Source organism: Tauraco erythrolophus, chromosome 6, assembly GCF_009769465.1.
Source record: "Tauraco erythrolophus isolate bTauEry1 chromosome 6, bTauEry1.pri, whole genome shotgun sequence".
Taxonomy (NCBI): Eukaryota; Metazoa; Chordata; class Aves; order Musophagiformes; family Musophagidae; genus Tauraco; species Tauraco erythrolophus.
In genome coordinates, this window is record NC_141470.1 from 24763631 (window position 1) to 24785157 (window position 21527).

General features: G+C 39.3%; 1 protein-coding gene across 2 annotated transcripts in view; it reads right to left on the bottom strand.

Annotated features, from left to right (window-relative positions):
* Positions 1-21527, bottom strand: part of PARVA (parvin alpha) — a 65997-nt gene that overhangs the window by 28678 nt on the left and 15792 nt on the right. Inside the window, exon 1 of one of the 2 annotated variants that reach the window (XM_086613367.1) lies at positions 667-820. The exons of the other annotated variant lie outside the window; for it this stretch is intronic. Coding sequence (XP_086469493.1) covers positions 667-820 — 154 coding nt within the window. Of the gene's footprint in view, positions 1-666; positions 821-21527 lie in introns of those variants that run through there. 2 annotated transcript variants of the gene reach the window in all.

Genomic DNA, 21527 nt, shown 5'->3' on the forward strand with positions numbered 1-21527 from the left:
CCCTAAGAAATTAAAATAATAATGAATACAAAAATGCAAATTTATTACTTATTTGCATAGCTGATAGTTTGCTATCAGTCCATGCTTTGGTACTTTCTGTGTGAATCCCGACCATCTAACTGTAGTTGTCAGGTTCAATACAACAAATGAGAAATGACCTGTGACATCTAATTCTTTTTTTCCCCTCCACTTTAAAGATTTTCAATTTCTTGCTGTGTTTAATATTGGCGCCTAACACACAGATGGTTTCTAAAAGTCTCTGCAGCGTGTCCTAGGGAATTGAAATTTCTTGTCAAGGACGGAACCAGGACCTAATTTGAGAATTGGGATCTAAAGACAGGCCTTCAACATGGAAAAACTAGGCTGTGGCTTTGGCTGGATCAACAGAAATCCAGCTACATTCTGGGCTGGACTTTGTGAAGGACAGAAAAATGAAACCTTAAAATGGCAGAAACATAACTTCTAGCATACTGAAGAATAAACTACCCTTTGGGGTTCTCTTGACCAACGTGGAGGTTACCATGCACCCGACAGCAGAAAAACTTCAGGCTTGGACTGTTACAGAAAGGACTACAGAAAAGGTAAACTTGTTCCCCCATCCTTATTTCATATGAGCGTGCATCATCAAGACGCACACCTGATGTGTGGAAGCCCTCCTGTTCTTACTCAGCTGTACAGCACGAAGGGTCATTGCAGGGACAGAGAGGAATATACTGGGGCTGTGGCAATCCTCAACCAGAGGAAAGAATTCGGTCAGCTGGCATAAATCCCAGTCTGGTGTGATCAATAGGTATGGCCGCGGTATTCTCCTAAAATACATTTACACAAAAGTGTAAGATGATGATGCAAGACAGGACTCGGTAGCACAAACTGGAAACTATGTTTGGCTTAGGAAAGCAGAGCTAGTACTCAATTTGCACAGGAAATAAATCAATGCTTTCCAGTCTAGGTTCTCAAATCCTTAATCATAATTAATTAGTTTAACATCCCACCAACAGAAGAAAATAGCATTATCCCCATTTTAGAGCATAGAAAGTGGCACAGTTCTAGATTTAAGGGATACATCTACATGTTTCCTTTCTGGAGACTCAAATTGCAATTGTAAAACGGGAGCTAGGCACTTAAAAACATAGCCTTAAAAACCTGACTATAATGTTGCACTTAGCCTGACATAGAATGGACAGAAATATTCGTACCTCTTGTTGTCCAAACCCCTATCATAGCAAAGAGAACACCCTTCTCTTCATATAACCAGTAGTAATGATTTTCATCCAGCCCTGTGCCTTGTCCTTCCAAGGGCACTGCCTGGTACCCTCCTGTGCATTTGTGAGCTTGTTCATTTCCCTATAAAACTCAAACAGCTGCTTCAACTTCCAAATACCGTGTCTCAAAAAAAAATTACCTTACTGAACTGTTCATCCAATTATGGTGCTCACATGTTTCTTATCAGGAAACAAGCTGCAAGCAATGTAAGCACCAGCACTGTAAGGGTAAACCCACAGCTCTGAACATGCATTGCAGCCATCATTTCCAAGAGATCTCGAACAAGCTGTAAGCTCAGAGCAGCACCAGCTACCACCTGTCAAGCACTGTCAGACAAGAAAAACACCACTATCTAATATTCCTACCTGTTAAACGCATTTCATGGGTTGTTGTCATTACCACTGTATCAATTTCAGTACTCAAAACATTCATACCAATAGTAGCTGTGGCTCTATTTCCTACTTTGCAGGTGAACACACCAAAACCTGCAATTCAAGCATCCAAGTAAATAACCTTAAATGTGTTTTACTTTATGGCACTAACACATTCAGCTTCCCAGAAATAATCTGCAGCCTTCAGTTGTTGAGGTCATAAATGGGTTTATGTTAATATTCCTATTAGAAAGCGTGTAGCACTACAAAATTTTCATTTTAATCAGCATGAATATTAAAACTTACATAATACATGATACATAGTCCATTTGAAAATTGCTATCTCAAGCACGCTTTTCACTACAAATGACAATTTTCCCTGAATGGAAATTCAGCTGATAAAAATCACTATTTTCACACTGGGTCCACTATTACTTAAGGACAGAATTTGTACAAAACTGAAGTTAACAGAAACACATATTCACATGAAATACCACCATGATGAAACAGTTAATTCTATCTTACTCATATTGCAGGAATATTTTCATGGAATAGCATTCAAAATTAACAAACTTCTATATTTTCTTCCTCTTTTACCCAGGAAAAATGAAGTATGACAAGGGCAAGAAGAAAATAAACTCCCATACTTATCTTCAAAATATAACAAAAGAAAAATAACTACTATTGCAAAAATTTAAGGTCAGAAAACAATACTCAAAGTATCACAGAAATGAAGATGAAAAATAACAGAATGAGTCAGTCTAGCCTCCTACCTTTAGGGCAAAATGGTCCACAGCCCATCGTAGGGTCGCTGGGCCACCCTCATAGTGCATCACAGGGAGAACTGCAGTCTTTAAGGTGTTTGAAGCCCCTTGTTCTGCAGGCCCCTCTGCTGCTGCTCTTCAGAGAAGCTGTATTAGCTTTAGAGTCTGTTTTCCAACAGAATAGTCCAAGCACATCACAACTCTCAGCTCAGAGCATCGCTTCAGAACAAGTGACTGACTGCCTATATAATTTAATATGATGCCACAGGAGACTCGTAGACCATCTGCAAAAGAAACTAAATCTGCTTTTTGCAGCTTGGTAAGTTGCATTCTGAATGCTGGGATGCGGTTTTGACTGTGTGCTTTTGTTATCCATCATATAACTAAACAAAATGCTCAAACAGCAAGTGTAAAGCACATGTTTTTACCAATCACAGTCTGTTTCTGCTGTAAGTAACTTGTACCTTTTCCTCTTACAACTGAATAAAGTCACGGTTCCCCTCAAAGTGTAGGAAAGGTCTAGGCACAGACGTGGCAATATGGGAAGTGAAATTTTCTTTTTTTTTTTTGTGAAACAAATGCTGGTCAACAAGAACTACAGAATCCTTGAATCTTGTTGCCAGAATTGACATGCACATACGCACACGTGATATTACCAAATTCAGGTCCTGATCACAGTACTCCTTTCTGTAGAAATACTTCCCTACTGAAATAATTTGCGAAACTCACATGGAAGGAGGATTAAGCTCTAAAACAGGCAAAAGCATATAGAAAAGCTAAAAAGCAGAGGGAGGAGAGGTATGAGCCATTAAAAGAATAATAAACTACTGGTAAGAAATGAACTTGTTTTATGGGCTATGGGTCCTTCCAAAGAGGGACAGTAATGAAAAGATAATCTAAAGCAATTACTTACTTGGGCTAAAAATCAAATTGCTGTGAAGTTTTCTACAGACTAAAACTTTTCAGAAGCTCAAAACATTTAAGTGTCGGTTTCAACTTGGAGCAGGATGAAGGAAGTGACACATCCCTGGCTTATTTCTAAGTCGTGGAAAGTGGTTACCTTTCTGGTTTCCAACTGAACTTCATTTAAAATATCAGTGCCAAAAGGCAAGTATGGAGAGCTAAGAGGTATGTATTGTTTAGCATTATTCAGCTGTGCTGCACAACATTCCTCCCCCAGGTTTCGTATCAGATGTGATTTCTTGCAGAAAAAGACACGGAGCTCTCATCGCTGTTCTGAAACCACATTCTTCGCCAGTTCTAACGAGTCTCTGCTACATATGGGTCTGCGCTTACTGGATCACTCCTAAAAGCAGCTTTCCACCACCAACAGTTCTATTTCATGCTGTACTCACAAGTAGTAATGGGACTTCCCATTCTGACTTCTAGAGTCCTATTGGTTTCTGGCAGTGGGAAACCGGACTGCTGAACTGCTGAATAACAGCATTCAATCACAGGACAATACTGAGCTGGCAGTTCTTTACCAAGCTTTGCTTTTCTTAATTTCTGAATAGAATCGTAAACGTCCCAGACACTTTATTATGGCAATCCCATTTGGGAGGTAGATACAGCTAAAGGAAAACCATGCTCCACTTGAAACATCAAGGAGGATGTGAAGATGATTATACGTGAGAAAATATGTTCATAAAGTCTGAAACCACAGCAACCTGCATCAGCAATTCAACCTAACCTATAAGTTATTATTTTTACCTGTTTATAGTGGTACTTTCTTGTAGGCACAAAAATAGCTATTTTATAAAAATAGCAAATGAAAGTTTGGGGTTTGGGTTGGTTTTTTTTTTTTTTTACAATGAGTTTTTGTACCTATAGGAGTAGCCAAAAGATCATGTCCAGGTAAACTGTTTTAATAGGTGTAGTTACAGTAGAGTAAGAAAGCTGTAAATTAGCTAAAGCAGAGCTGCTTTCTCAAAGGGCGTAACACAGCAAGAAGTTGACAACGCAGGTCTGAAGGGCATAGCTTGGGGACTGAGTAGAGGAATTTCCAATCATACTCTCTGTAATCCATTTGCACTTGCCACAAACATAAATTCAAGCAGGACTTAATTTCTAATTCTTGTAATCTAGCAACAGCAGCAGCAAAACCATCATTCAAAAAGCCTGTACATCTCCCCCTTCCCTTAGCAGAGATCACTGCAGAGAAAAGACAGCATATTGGTAAGATGCTTTGGGCCTAGAGTTTCCCAAACTGTTCCTAAGGGTTCACTTTCAACCCTGCAATTTTCAGCTTTGTAAAAACAGAAGTATAGCCAGGGAGGACTAAAGTCTTTTTCAAGCGGTTTTGGCCATCAATACAGGAAACAATTCAAAGGCAACATGACACTGATAGCTTAATTTGTGAAAATGGATAAATACCCTATCTGCCACATAGCACATTAACCCATGTAACAAATAAATACAGAAATAGCACTGCAATACTTGGTTAAAAGGTTTTGGTTCACAGAGGAGGAAATTTAATTAAAGCATGTAATGTCAATTACTGTCATTTGTAATTCTATTTTGCTTCCCTAGAAACAATACAGATGCAAGATTCTAAAGTTACCTGCATGTTTGATGCAAATGGGATAAAATTATCTAAGTTCTGAGAAAATCCAGATAGTAGTAGGAAAAAAAAATGCATTTTTACCTAACCTCATTCATGGATCTTCTTCACAGTGTTGATTACATGAGGATTGACATGTCTCCAGTTTAAATATATAAGCCAACTACCCAGTCCTGAAACAAGACTTTTATGTTTAAAAAATTGTGTTAAGTCATCTGAAAGGTTGGGAGGGGAGCAACAGCTTTATTCTCAGCTACTGCAAATGGGCACAGCCTCACTAAAGCCAACAGAAGAGCACTGATTGATATCAGAAGAGAATTTGGCTTACTGTTTACACTGATTGATTTGAATTAGAAAATTACAGGGCCAGGTCCTTAATGTTTCACTCTGCTCTGTGCTATAGTGACAGAGACCTAAGAGCCATGTAGAAAACTCCAAGTATTTCACCACCGCAGTAATGAACGCTGCCAAATCTTGTCAGTCCTTCTCCTTTGCCATACACAATGCACTGCAGTATCAGCATCCATTTCTGCTTTTACATAAACTGTTTCTGCAGTAGAGCTCAGTGCTGCACAGAAGCATCCTACCCATATCGTATTCTCTTGAAGTCAGTAAATAATACCAGAAATGGATGAATTAAACTTACTGTCGGTGTAACACGTCAGATATAGTTCTACCTTGCAAACTATGATGTGAGCTATCGCTAAAATCAGTAGGAGAAAATCTGCTATAAAGACCTCTGAGCCAGTTTCCTTTAAGTAACACCACTTCTAAATATGGCAAGCAACTTGCCTTTGAAAAATCATACTTTCCTCAACAGTGTAATGCAAACAATGCAAAATGGTGATTAGAATTATAGGAAAGAGCTAACAAAAGAAAGACAAAACCAATCAGATGCTTTCTTATGTCTCTAAATGACACACATAAATTGTGTCTATCAAGTTCCCCCAGGCTATTTCAGGAGTATGCAGAACACAAATGATGCAGATTCATTGCAAAAAGTCTAAATCTAATCTACTTGAATTTAAAATGCCAGGAATCACGTAAATGGAAGATGAGAAGACAGAACTCGTATGTTAGACACAAGCAGAAACAAGACTCAAACAAACCAGGAGTCACATAAAATGCTCAGTTACCAAGAACTTATAGATCAGATCTCTGGCAGCACCAAAATCTATCGGCGTATAACTGCAGTGAGGAAAGAGGTGTCTCCAAACTGCTTTCGTGCCTTCCTCAGTCCTAAAAAGGATGACATGATGCTGGTATCTGGGGTTTCAGGGGTGGCTTTGGGAATAAGAGTGATAGGTCATTGAAGGTCTCAGAGGCCTGCTACGCTTTCTGAAATCCATCTGTGGAACTCTCCAAAAACTTCATTATTTTTCACAGTCCACTTACAAAAGGACACATATGATATGAAACTTTTTGCATTCTAGCTCAAGATTTCACCATGCTGAGGAAGTTCTCAGCTGTTCCAACAGACCTGGTATAAGGCCCCTCCACACCACCTTCACAACCAGCACAAAGGCCTACAAAACAAAGCTGAGAAGCTGCCCTAGGAGAAACAGTGCACTAGCTATTCACAATTCACTCAGAAAAATAGAAATGTGAAGATTTTATAGTGATTTCAAAAGTATTTGCTATTGGCTAAGCTTTGTTTTCCTGGAAATCAGTTAAAAAAACAACCAAACAAAACAGCTTATCTTTATGCTTACCAACAATACTTATGTAAACTTAACCTCCTCTCCCCATTCACCAGGGCTAAAATCCAGAAATGAAGAATTCCAAAACAGACTGTGTAATGCAAAGGGAGGGAGTAGATGCCAGAGCTGTATTTTCAGATGTGCCAATTATCAAACTGTGTCCCTCCTAAATAATGCAGGTGAATGTTGACAAATGTCATTCAAAAGGGGAAATTCCAACTGGACCCAAGGGGCAACTACAAAAATTAGACTGTTGACAAAAATAAAATACCAACGACATGACACAGTTCACCTATAATATAACTGACAAACAGCTAGAAATACGTTGACAAGACCCTGAGGGATTACAGCTCCCGCATAACATTATGTTACTGTTACTTGTAGTGCACCTTGCAAGGTCCAAGTGTTACTAAACACAGGCAGGCCCGTTACCTTTTTCCCTAAACACACAGGAGAAAGAGAATGATGTTATTGCTATAAATATACACACTTATTGCTTCTTATATCATAAACAAAGTATTTTAATACAACCGGAGGTGCACACAAAATCAGATCACTTGGAACTCTCAATAACACAGCCTCTCTCCTAGCAAGCAAGTCTCATTCCCTGCCATTAAATCAAGCCATACACAGGTCTAAAACTTTCACCTGGAGTCAGGCTTGTTAACTTGTTATGTGCTGACATTTTAAACTGAATACAGGAATTACTCTCCTCTCATTTTCTAAGTAAGTTACACTGGATTGAAACCTAAACATCAGCACTGCTACTGAAAATACAGAAACAACCTCAAAGTCAGCAGAATCTCAGCGGTATAAAACTAATATGCAGATCAGACCTAAATCGTACCTCCTGCTGATTTCTCTTGTGGCACAAAAATATTACTCAGCAAGAGTCAAGGCAGCACAATTGGTTACCAAATAGCTTGCTCAGTGTTATCATATTGTTTCTCAAGTAAAAAAGTACAGTGTACTGATTTACAAGAATGTCCAAAATCAGCTCAAATTTTGTGCCAGAGTAGTGGGGGAAAACCCTTGATTTATAGACGTGTGCATTAACAACCCCTCTTTCTTGTTACCTTTCTCTCCCTTCCATTTAGTCTTCACATTACTTGAGTTGGATTTCCTTTAGTCCTGGGTCCTATTCACTAAACTGCATTAATATACCAATTCCATCTTGAGATCTCCTTTTCTAGAATACAGCCAAGCTGGCAATATGGTTCCTGAGAGACTACTTTCCCTGACATGCAGTAAGCTATTTATTGACACACCACTGTTCCCATGCAGTTTTGCACCTAAGCAGTGAACTGGATAGCAGTTCCATATGTTGGAGCTGTTACACTTCTCTGGAAAATTGTATTACTTTGGGTAAATAAAAAGCTAAGAGCAGCAGGAAAAATATCATAAAAATGCAGCCGAATTTGTTTCATCCTGCCTCCATCAGCAAATTTGGTCTATGACCTCTGCATATGAGTCATGCAAGTGCTTTAAAACTTGGAGTGATTTATATTTCCAGGATAGGAAGTTCAAGGCTTATATTTCTATTCCCCAACCATACGTTATTTTTCTCCAAACACAATTTCTTGATAATTATCTACGACCTAAAATATATGGGCATCTTTTTTTCTACTCTGTGGTGCATGTTAACCAAAACCATTCATCTCAATAACCAGTCTCTGTGTTCTTGGCAGAGTATAACTGATGTGTAGGTTATTCCTGGAACCATACTAGGTTGATGCTCTCATCATAGTTTTAGTCATGGAAACAGGCTTCTACCAAGACAGGCATTGTCTGTGAAAAAGGAAATTCCCAGCATATCTGTCAGAAACAAGAAGTAGTAGGGTACACCGCTTTAAAAATAAAAGTATCTAATATTTACATAGTGCTGTTCATGAGAAGACCTTAGTCTGTTCTACAGATCAAGTAATGCTTGTTAGAGCTGAGGGCTCATGTCCCGCTGAGAAAGCACTCTCTCTTCACAGTCCCTCTGCAGCACAGCCTCTCGAGTCCTACGTTTATAAACAGACGAAGAGCAACAAGTCAAAATATCACAGACACCAGAGAAACCAAGATCTTCTCACACATCACATGCACACAGACTACTCCTGATTCCACTTTCAGTAATCTAACTTTCAATTAGTTTTTCAGATAAAATCATTAGTATAGACACTACTGTTTTGCTGCCATCCTGCTGATCAGAACCAGTGACTGACTCCCACTGAGGCAACTCCAAACCAAGCAGAATTATATTTGGACCTCAGTAGGCCACTACAGAATTGCATGAAAGCTCTAGTGAGCTGGACAGCCTATTTCCAAGAGTTTACAGCACTTACACTACATGGGCAAACTCTGGAATGGTGAGATAAAAGGCAACTCCACAACTCGCCGTGTAAACATGGTACCTACTCTACATCTTTGAGATCTGGATTTTAATCCCAGAAATGGTAGTGTCAGGGTTCAGAGCACATAGTCCGTTCAAGGAGTAACCCGATGGTCAGTCTTACAGGGTTCTACTTGAATTCATAGTCCACTTTGAAGGGAGCTAGCAGAAGAGGCTACTTTTCAGTTTCTCTAAACATTATTAGTTGGGTTCTTGGGTCCACAAACCTGTTTCTTCTCTGCTCTATTTGACCTGTATCACAACACTTAGGAGATTACAGGAAAGTCACACTGACGTGAAAGACATCATTTGTTTCCTTTGTGATGCAGGCCTGTAAGAACCACTGTACAGATTTAGACACAGGTATGTTGACCTTTTCCTCTAGGGACCAAGCTAGGAATTATTGTATTGGTTAGCTGCACCTGATTAAGCACTCTTTGCCCTCTTCCTGTAAAATTTAACAAATAATCCCTTCATTGAGTAAAGGCGCAAAAATCTATCTCCATGGCTAAATTCTATAGGGCTACGTGTCTTCAGCACATGCCTCTGTAGGATATTTTATGACAGCAAAAGCAAAGCATCTCGCACATCAGAGTCTTGACTGTATTGTGTGGCACTGTTGTTCTTCCTGTGTCCTCTCTTCGACTGGTCCTGCCCAGATAATGAGAACTTTTTCATCTTATTTCTCTAGAGTACTAACAGTGATCAATAGTTCCGCTTTATCTAATGGGCAATCTCTGGGGTCTTGCGAATCATGTGTTGGCAGCTTAATCTAGATGGCAATCTGTCATCCTTGGAAAGCCTTGCTTTTAAACTATTTTCTGAAACATTCAGACTTCAACTGATCTTAGTATTTCTTTCAAGTTTGAATGAGTTAAGACGCAGGTGAGGCTCTCTTGCTGAATGAAGGATCATCTCAAGCACAAAACTTGATCTCTCTGACAGATCTGGATCAGTTTTAAAACTCTGCTGCAAAATGTTACATCTGTGAACAAGTTAATCTTAGTTTTTCTGTTCCATCTCCAGATATAACCAAGGACCTGAAAGTTTCTGTTTTTTTTCAAATGTGTCCGTTTTCATTAGTACTACAGGGCATGTCAGGCAGTTCCTGCCCTTTGTTACTTGAGCAGCACAATTGCAACTAAGTTAACAAGTCTGTTAGTAGCCAGGATAGTGTCCAAACCCTTTTCCATAGCTGCGGTTGCTCTGAAGCATTAAGAGGAAGGAGAAAGCAAAACCTTAATTTGTCACTGAGGTAAGCATCTATCCACCGTGGGCACAAAGGGAGGTCAACACATCTCTGCTGTTTAAGAACTGCAGTAGCACTTTAAGTCTCATGATAACACTTTGATGCAGACAACAGTCATTATCACTGTTTTATGGATAAGAAAGCAGACGAAAAAAGAGAATTTGCATGCAGCCTCAGAACAGAACCAGGATTAGCTCTCAAGGGCTGCTGGCTTCCAGACACAGGCTTAGTCCACTTTAGCAGTGGTCCCCCACCCTAAGCTTCACGAACTCCCCACAGCATCACTATCCTCTCACCCACTTTATCCTGATTCAAGCTGGTCACCTCTGGAACACTCCTATCACTGTCCATCTCTCCCTCCAAGGCCTTTCTTGTCACCTTTCCATTCTCCCACTCTGGTGCTGCTGCTGCCATTTCCTCCCCTCTTGCACTTTCATGGCATCCTCTTTCTCCACCCTACAACCGCAGGCAGAGAGCCAGAGCTGGTATGTCCAATAGATCTTGTTTTCCAGATCCTGCAGGGAGCAGAACCAGAAGTTAAACCATGAAAAATAGTGTCCCATGCTGCCAATCCAATTTATCATATTTTGAATGCAGGTATTAAAAATATGAAAAAGACTACTAACTCCCTCTCGTCCCACATAGTGGCCTGTTAAATTGAACATTTTAACTGCTTTAGAAGTCTGTTTCCTCCTCAGAAGGAGAAAGTATTAACCGCTGATTTTACATTACATTCTAGATTGCGTAGTTCTCAGCATAATCTCCAACCTCCTGTGAATCCTGTAAAACACTTTTTGCTGACAATTTTTTTTCAAAAGTCTTTAAAAAATATTAGAAAGAGAATCTGATAGTCTATACTTCTAGAAACCAATGCTGTCAGCATTAAGTTTAAAAGCACTGCACGGGCAAAAGAAAACATTTCCTGCATCAATCAAGGCTTAGTGTAACAAAGGGAAGACATTGCCTCTACTAGTTGCAGGTATCTACCACCTTGTTAAAGAGTACCAGCCAGCTAACCTGTGTTGATGCACAAACAGGAGATTTTCAGTTTCTGGGCTCTTGCACGATAAACCTGTTGGTTTATAATTACAGCTCTCTTTGCTTTGCCAGGGCAGGGAAAACGGGCAGGCGAGAGGCTGTGCTCCACCACAGTAGCACCTGCATGCAAATGCCGCGATATCAGCTTAGGGGCTCCGAAGGGAACCACTTGCCATAAGTAAATGCAGTTTGACAGCAGCTCCTAATAAGAGGAAGGAAATGAGGGAAAGAAAGAAAAGCGATAGGAGACAAAAGGACTTTATAAACCAGAGCTTTATTGCTTTCATTTGTAGCATTTTCTCTTTGTTCTCTTTAAGCACTGGGCCTTCCAATTCCAGATACTGCACAAAAGAGATACCTGTCTAAAAAAGTTTATTTCAATCTGGAACTGTCTTGCAAGATGCTTCACAAACTCGGCAGTCCATTATTAGGAGTAACAATGAGCTACCTCTAATTAATTTGGCACAGCGTTTGCTTCTGATACCAATCAAATCAATATTAATGGGGAGTTTGTACTTTCTCATTACAGCACAAAATGGGTACCAATCTTCTCATGAAGATTTTTGGACCATAAACTGCGTTTGAGGTCAGTATAGTTGGCTTCTTCCCACCTCCCTTTTTTCAACCAGGATGGAAAAAATATATAATGATGTGCTATTTAGTACCTGGATAAAAATCTACATTCAGTCTGCCTACACTGAGAGACTGAAACTAGTTCAATATGAAGAAATCTCAGTCTAAGAAAATAAAGATTTTAGTAGCTCACAGAGCTCAAATTAAACACTTAAATAGGTAACACTAGATATTTCTCATGCTGCCTCACATTTCTCTATTTATTTTTATCTGCAGGATCAGGCGTGTTAGAGAGGGAGGCCTGGTAAGAATTGCCTCAGCCATCATTCTTGGTTACTTACATCTGTGGTCAATTTTCCACACTTTCTTCCATAAAAGGTAAACGAGGCACTGTACTTGCAACAGGATAATCTAAACAATATGAACAATGTTACTGTTAAAGACCATCTGGCTCATCAAGCACAGCTCCAGACTTTTAACTCCTTGAATAAAGTGTGGAACCCTGCAGCGTATTTTTTTTAATCCAAAATTCATTTTTAAAACAGTAAAAGTAGAGCTCCTGGAGACACAATGGATTCAGAGTGTGAGGAAATTAATTTTCTGGGTTTATCCCTCTTGTGTCTTACACATGCCGCAACCCAGGATAGAGACAAACACTTAGACGTCACATTTTTCTACAAAAAATACTCTCTAAAATTTTCTGCAGGAAGCCTCTGCATGTAACCGGTATGTGTGGGGTTGGCGTTTCAGAGGAGAGACAAGAGGGTTAAGTATTTCATAATTCACTTCTACTTAATGGCCCGATCCTGACACTTCTTAAAAGGTAATAGAAGTCAAAGAAGGGTCACCAGGAATTAGAAGAAACAAGAAAGAGTGGGAGGGGGAAGGGTGAATGCAACCAAAGAGGGCTCTTGTTAATTGTATGCACAATTTCTTATCTGTTTGATAAATTAACAAGCGGCTGGTTGGTTGGAGAAAAATGTTAAAGCAACGCAGGAACAAAATAACCTGGAAGAATGATCCAGAAAGTCCAAAGAGCAGAGGAAGCACTGGAGCTGGCTGTGCTCTGTGCACGGGGAAGTCACGCCACGGCTCCGTGCCTCAGTTTCCCCACCCACCCACTCCGAGGGGAATCGCAGCCCACAGAGAGCACTGCCAGGATCCACTTCGGTTCTGTGAAGCGCTCAGAAGCACAAAGCGGCAGTGTGCCCCACGCCTGGAAGCAAAACATCCCCGCAGACATACAAGAGTTAAATATCCTCATACATATAAAAGGCGACGGACTTGAAGTCACACTTGTTTTTGAGATAACAACAGATAGAATTAAATCTTGTCCAGGGTCTTTGTTCAGTTTTCCATCAGCTCCAACTCTGTGATTGCCGTGCATGGAGTGGGTTAAACAGCTCTGCAGCCCGTAAGTGCTGGGCTGTAACAGAGGGCAGTGTTTTGGTCCTCAAGAGTTTTTTTTTCTCCAAAGAAGTTTTAATGGCATTATAAAAAAGAAAAACAACCAACCAACTGGTTTGTTGAAATACTTGAATGCTTTTTACTTAATTTCTAAAAATATTTTTGGAAGGCAAACCAAAGAAAATGAGTTAGGGCATAGTTGGAGTTTTTCTTTTTGGGTAAACACAAAAATTAATTTTCATATTCATCGTATACTTGCTTTAAATTCTGCATCTTGCTTTAACCAGAAACATCACCCTATCTGGTTTCTAGGTAGAGCGCACACATGACTGAACCTTCCCCTACAGTAAATTCTTCCAGCCACTCCCAGAAACATGTGCCCACAACCCTTCTTCAAAGTCTACTCTAATTTGGATCTAATTTTCATTGAAGCTATTATATCATAAGCCCACTGCAATATGTATTGACATACATATGCTAAATTCTTAGCTTACAAAATCTTTTTAAGATGCAAGCAGGGCTTTTTTTGATTTCTAAAGAAATTGCATTTAATATATGCTCATGACTCATCAATTAAAAAAAAAGCAGTGTTAGAATAAGCAAGATAGGTCAGGCAGTTTTATGATTAATGGGGTCAAAAAGTTAAAATTCGTAGTTAAAACTTCAGTTGCTCACACTGAAACAATTAACCCTATCTACCGAGCACCAACTGTACACCAGCCAAAAAAAAACCCAATGTAAAATTTCAGAAAGAAGAAATATTATACTACAAAACACTTATTGGGGAAGGGGGGGGGAGCAGATCGTAGTGGTGTCCTCTCAAAAAAAAGGCAAAAAAAATATCCAATTTATCAAGATATTTTCTGGGCATAACTTTTCAAAAAAAAATAATCTAGCTTTTAAGTATGAGATGTTAGAGTACCATGTGTAAACAAGACATGCCCTAGTGGCTTTTTTGCTGCAAAAGTGTCCTGTTTTCTGGTGTACCAACTTCAAGTTTCCTTCCTAATACTAAAGCTAATAGTAGGATTTGGAAAAGGAAAACAGAAATCATTTGATCAACAAGGAGTCTCTTGCGGAAATCATCTGTGTCCTCTATGTTAATAGTAACATTAGTTACAAAAGCGTCTGCCAATTATATTGCACCTCTGAGAAAAATCACTCTTATTTTATATTTATTTTTCTGCTACCTTGACTGAGCGCTCAGGATAGTAAGCATCAAATGCATTGTAAGCAACTACTGGATTTTAATTAAGAGCATTCCACAGGAATAATACTAACACGTGCTGAGTGATAAGCGCATATACGCTAACACTGTTCTGTAAAGCCTTAAATTACACGCTTCAGTGCGTTAGATTTAAATCCTAGAAGGCATTGGCACCAATTGCTGGGATTACAACTTTCAATTAAACCTAGAACTAAATTACTGGATTTCAAACCATTTCTTTAAGCCACACCTGTCCACTAAGCCTTTCACCACATTCACGCTTAATAACCCTTAAGATTTTTCATCTACAAAGCTCAAATGATCTTTTAAATTGAATCCGCGTCACTGCTCCATTTCACATATCTGGAAACTGAGGCACACAATAATTAAATATCCAAAACTAACACGTGGCCACTGCCTTTGAAAGGGGTGATTACACCTTCTTCTCAAACTTGTTGTTCATTCTCACTCCCACATGATGATCGTCTCTTTCACAAGCATTCACATGGCCTTGTGATAAATTACATCAGGAAAGAGCTTCAGATTAAAACTAACCAACCAGTCAACAAAAAAAGGTCAGTTTTAACCTATGTCAGTTCCTGATCTCATTCATTCCACAGCCATACAAACATTTGAATTGGCTCAAGCAAGGTGACACTCCAGGGGTTATGATCAGACTGAGACTCCCATCTTTCAGTCAGCTCGTAAGACTAATGGAACTGCAGCATTCATGCTGGAACTTCCTAATACCACACTATGTACATGAAATGATGTACACTTAGGACGTGATCGTTCAGCAGAGAAGGTGAAGAGTGAACACACACTCAAAAAACAGTATTCCAGAAAATACGACCGACATGAAGGGATGGATCTTTGGAAAGCTTATGGTAAAACTGAGCAACTCCTTACGTAGTACACTGAAGGTACGAAAAACTTCACACGGTCAGAGGCCCAATGGGAAAATTCACCCAAGAAAGCGTGTGGAGACAGGTTTAGTAAATGTATGTAAAAAGAGTGGCCATACAAACTGTTGAAGGCTGGCAGAGCATTCTGAAAAGCCATCATATGCGTCTCATACTTGTCTACAGTTGTACACCTCTGGTCAGTAAGAGCTGAGCCGGTCAGGCCTTCGCTTGTCTCTTTTTATGCTAACTAGCAGATATAAGAGAGATAGTCGTTATTCACAAAAAAATACTTACGTGAAATATTAAATTAACAAAAGAAATTAAAATATAGCATCTCGCTAGTGTAATTCAGCTTTTTTTTTTCAAGACCTGAAATGGTAAGATTTCTCTGGAGCCTCTAGATGGTCTTCTCCAATGAAACATCCAGAGGAAATACTTACTTTTGAGGGCAAAGGGAACAGAAATTGCACCCTGGTCCATGTATGTAAATTAATACAGCTGAGTCTGCAGCCATCATTTAGGTGGCATGCTCTAGATGGGCACATCTCAGGTTGGGATTCTTTAGAGTCAAATAGTAAACTTGGCAACAGAATGTTATATTGAGTCAGCACAGCAAAATTCTCTAGTTGGCTTTGAAAACTTCAGTCATGTTTCCATCTAACTGAAGAAAAAATAAAGAAGGGTGGAAAAAGAAAACAAAAAACACAAATTCTTTCCTTCTGATCCAGGACTATTCTCTATTTGAAGAAGTGGTTAACTGCTCTTCTAAATAATGTTAAGCTTACTCAGACTAAATCTCACCAAGAAATATTTGACCAACCTTCATATGAATTTCATATGAGAGCATATTCAAATTTTCTTAAAACCTCATGCCCATACTCTTGGCCAAGCCACAGTTGAAGAGCTGCATGGATGCAGTGCACAGTGGAAAAGCAGAGGAGACAGAGGGGAGAGATTTGCACATGAACTTTCACACCTAGAGTACTGTGCCCAGTTCTGGGGTCTCCAGTGCAGGAGAAATAATGGAGCTACTGGAGAGAGGCCAGTGAAGGGCCACAAAGATGATTAATGGTCTGAAGCGTCTCTCATAGGAAGAGGCTGAGAGAGCTGGGACTGTATAGCCTAGAGAAGAGAAGGCTCAGGGAGATCTCATCAATGTGCACAAATATCTGAAGAGAGGCTGTAAAAAAGGCAGAGCTAGACTCTTTCCAGTGATGCCCAGCAACAGGACCAGAGGCAATGGGCACAAACTAAAACACAGGAGGTTCCACCTGAACATTAAGAAAAACATTTTTACTGTGAGGGTGATCGAGCACTGGCACAGGGCTGCCCAGAGAGGTTGCAGAGTCTCCGTCCTTGGAGATATTCAAAAGCCATCTGGACACGCTGGCTTTAGGTGGCTGTGCTTGGGCAGGGGGCTTGGACCAGGTGAACCTCCAGAGATCCCTTCCAACCTCCGCCATTCTGTAATTCTGTGACTCCAGGCACACAGTGATCTTTGTAGCTCAGCAGTGACACTCATGGGCAATTGCAAACGGATGAAGACACATCACCTACCTCCCATCACATGGCCTGTATGGACCTGAAGTCCCCAGACTCTGGTATGCACTGTGACTCTCCAACTCATAAACGCTCAGAGGGTTCAACTATTGACACAAATTGGAGAAGACACCAACTACAAGAGCAAAGAATTAAGCAAAGAATCCACTAGGCCACACACGCCCTTAGCCACTCTTTACATGCATAGACATCGAGTAAATAACCCACACTAAGGAAATCTAAGCCATGTGAATGCACAGGAACACCTCATTCTTTTCTTGAATTCCTACACCAAGTTAGATTCAGTTAGTACCCTGGTAAAAAGCAGCATTGCATGAATATGCTCCAGGCACAGGATCTGTTACAAATCAAAACTATTAAGAACTATTTTGTCTTTTCTCATCTAATGTTTGATATCTTTCCATAAGTATATCGAAATCCTCATACACACCAGGAAGTAAACGACCTGTGTCCTTTGAGAAGAATGTGTGAAGCTAACATACATCATTTCTGAATAAAGAAATGATCCTCTCCTTTTCTGGAGACTGACATTACAAAAGTTGATGGTTGCTTTCTGCAGATGAAATCCCTCAAAACTGCACATTCTAACCCATACTCTGTAGTAACAGTTTTGAAACAAAAATAAAAACGCTGGGGTTGCTGCTTCTTCTGCAAAGGTTTCAACGACAGTAACAACTATGTATACTAACACTTTTAAAGCCTGATGAACTAAGTGACAAGGAGGACTCTGCTAAACATAGAATCCTCTACATCGTGTGCATGAAACAACTGAAGAAAACTGCTGCAGCTGATTGTACTGTCTTTAGGTCTCGGCATTCATTATTTAAGTTCGGTGGAAACTGTTCAGCCTCGAAGTAGACTGACTCATGCACTTTAACTTGTAATTTCCTGCAAACGATCCATTAGTTTTTGGCAAGTTTCACACCACACAGCACTACCATGAAAACGGCAGCTCTCAAACCCTTTTGATTTCAACAGTTTTTTGTAAGAGTTTAATGAAAGTAGAATTTGTACTCATGTCCTTACAAAACTGAATGTGATCCCCACCTGAAGATGTCCGACACACTTATCAAAGGTAAATGAATTACTTTGTTCCTAAATGTTCTCTTCAAATGTGCTTGTTGGGACAATTCCTACTGGGCTATACCATACTCTCCATGTGAGGCAGTGGGTATTTATCAGAGAACAGAAGGTGAGTTTAGATGTGCAAAGTTTTATCTGACAAGGAAAGTAAAAAGAATATTTTCATACTACCTACACTTCTCCCAAAAGTGCACTACCCGCTCCTATACTTCTCCAGGTTTACAACGGCTGAAGTGAGCCACTTGATAAGTAAATGCTAATTCTGTCATTTGCAACTACAATTGTTTTTAAATTTACCATTCCCTTCAAATATTTTGTCACCAAGTGGTATCTGAAATACGTCACTAACTCAAAATGGAAAATAACTGTGGGATCTCCAATGCCACCATTTGGTAACTGCAGATAAATGTGGTCTAGTAAGTGGTGACTAGTAAAATTCTTCTTCTTCCATCCTCAGGACGTAATTATTTAAAAATAAGAAAAGAGACGAAAGCATTAATATATATATGTGAATAAAGCTTTCAAAGTACTTGGTAGGATTCCAAATCCATATGTGCTCCAGTTCAGCTTATACAGCAGAAAAGCTTTCCCCATTAAAATTATTTTTTATAATTCATGCACCTTGCAGAGTGTGGGGCTGGAGTCTTGTGTTTATCCACACACTAACAATGTTACAGTAAACAGCAGCACAGATTTCCTCACCTCAGCATATCGAATCTTGATCTAAACAAGGCAATCATAAACAGGTTGCATGTTTTCATGTTCACTTAGTTCCCTCCTGGGATTGTTAGCAAGCACAGATTTTTAAGTGAGATTTGCAAGATACTCTACTCTTCATAAGAACTGACCCAATCTTGTTCAAGTAATTTTACTTAAGTGATACAACCATCGAATGGTAGTGGATTTTTGGCCACTATGGGCAAGTTTAGATGCAACATACGAGGCAAGATGGTGTAGTAGCAAAAAAGTTTTACAAAACAGAAGCAAGCTCCAGAATGTTTTGAAAGGCTTGGTTTTAAGTGTTTAAAAATACATTGTGTTAGACTAACGATTAGACATTGTGGGAACTTAAGTAGCTATTTAGGCTCCTAGATCCAGTATGTATTTGGATTTCCAGAAGGCATCTACCAGCTCTACAGGTGCCTGCCTTTCAGTTGGCAAAGTCCACCAGATGTCAAATTCCCTATTGCTGGACATGACAACAGACATAAACCTGATTCAAAAAGAAGGTGCTTAATTCCCAGCCTCCTTTCCCAAGCTAGACTTTGCACAGGTATTTCCACTGTAAATAAGATATGCAAAGATGGCAGACCAAAGTTATGATAATTTTACCTACTGCAGAGGGTTACCTTACGTTCTGCACAAGCAATGTGGCATTTGATTTTTCACGGCAACGCTAAGTTTTCCTTATTCTCTTGGTGTGCTAAGTTATTATTCTCCACTTCAGAAAGAACTTTCTCCTACCTTTCTGAAACCACCAGGAAGTATCCTCAGAGACTGGTTAAATGCTGAAAAAATCAGCATAACCTAACCCCTTTCTTTCTTTTTTTAGTGAACTCTGATTTCCCCATTTTTTTAAATGTGTAATTTCTTGCAGCTGTGCTTAAGGCTCATTCTGACAGATCCGCTTCACTCTTTCTACTGCATTTTCAAGCCTTAACATAGTATGTGCCTGATTTAGTCCCTAAGCTCTGTGCACTCTGACTTGATCCATGTATGCACCTCTTTGAGCACATGAATGGTTTCTTGACTTGTCTACTTGACTTGCCTACTTGCACGCTTATTGTTAAGCGAGGAATTAAGTGGTTTGTCAGACTGATCCCAAGTGCTTAGCATCTGAACAGCATGAATTTTTACTCGGTTGAGTAAGAAAATCTTTCCAAGAGCTTCATCTCTCTATCCATGCTGCCTGCCTACATACGACTCTACTTTTCTGACAAAAGAATAAAATCTACAAACATTCTTATCTCTCTGGGATTTATTACTGAACCTGGAGACCAATGGTTTGAACTGGGGAATCAAACGAAGCAGAGCTGGTATACTAGTCATCTAGGGGTTAAGCTAATTGTTAGTGCCCTTGCTGTTTCTTGCCGTCAGCCACTACGCATCCACTCTTTAAATTCTGAAAAGAACACCGACCTTTAATCTGTGGTATTAGTTCCTTTGACAAAATGGAAGATTATGTCTTTTTCCCACAAGCCTTCATGCAAAGCTTAGCCAGCTTCCATCTGGCCTGGCTAATTAAATGTAAGTTAACATTAAGTTAAGAGCCAGCTCCAGCCCACAGACCTTCTATTCTGCAACTGCAGATTTATTAATTGGCCAAACTATTCGAGTATTTAATTCCAATTTTTGATTACTTCTATTTTCTTCACTCTCTTATGAAAACAGAGAAATGTTTTTCAAGACATATTTGCATAATTTCAGCTCAGAAACACAAAACATTAAGACATGCTAATAAGATTCTGAGCAGCCGTAAAATTGCCAGGTTTTTTTCTTCTGTATTTGACATGTTAATAAAGTACCATCATAACAGTGTGAAGGATCTGCCTATTATGCACAAGATCTGGAATCATTGCAGCTGTACACTTTTAAGCTGGCCGTGACCCACAATCTGGCCCTATATGTACTAAAACTAGAGCCAGTTGTCGTATTCCTTATTCAGTCAAAACTTTCTTTGACCTTAATGGGCGTTCCGTCTCAATGAAGAACAAAGGGATTAGCTCTAATATGGGGAGTTACTAATTGTAATCATGCCCACAGTTAACTTTTGATAAAATTCATTTGGAAAACTGAAAATATAGACAATCTACTAAGTCTAAATGGTGCTTTGCACTATTTTATTTTTAATATTAACTCTGCGTAGGTCTTGTACCTAACCTATTTTGCCATATTTAACATTAGATGTTAGAACGGAAAACTATAAGCTTCAAGACTTTTAAAATAAATAATGTGGCAAAGTTAGATTTATAAATTTGTTTTAACACCTGATGTTACTTTGTGAAAGATTGTTTATTAAGTAAAACAGTTTAAACCTCTTAACCAAATCCTCCTTGTTTGGGATAGAGGCAAAGATCACATGAAGAAATGCTATTTCTTCACATATTTATCTAATATAATGCCTGCTGCAACAATACGTAAAGCAAATTAAAAAATGCGAAACCAAGAAAACTTCTGCCTAGTGTACACAAATAAAAAAATTAAACACTAGATGAGCTGTTGTTAAAAACAAACAAACAAACAAACAAAACCAAGAAAATACCCAGTTAAAAGATCAGTTTCAAAAATAAAAATGTGAATTGCACAATGTGTTATCTAATGGAGCAAGACTAAACACTGAAATCAGGAGATCACTGCTCATTTCCACTTCTTACCCTGCAGAAGATCATATGAGTAAACCAACTGAATTCACCTTTTTCTGTCTCAGTTGCCCCAAGCAGATGGCAAAGGTAGAATAAACATTTCTCCTT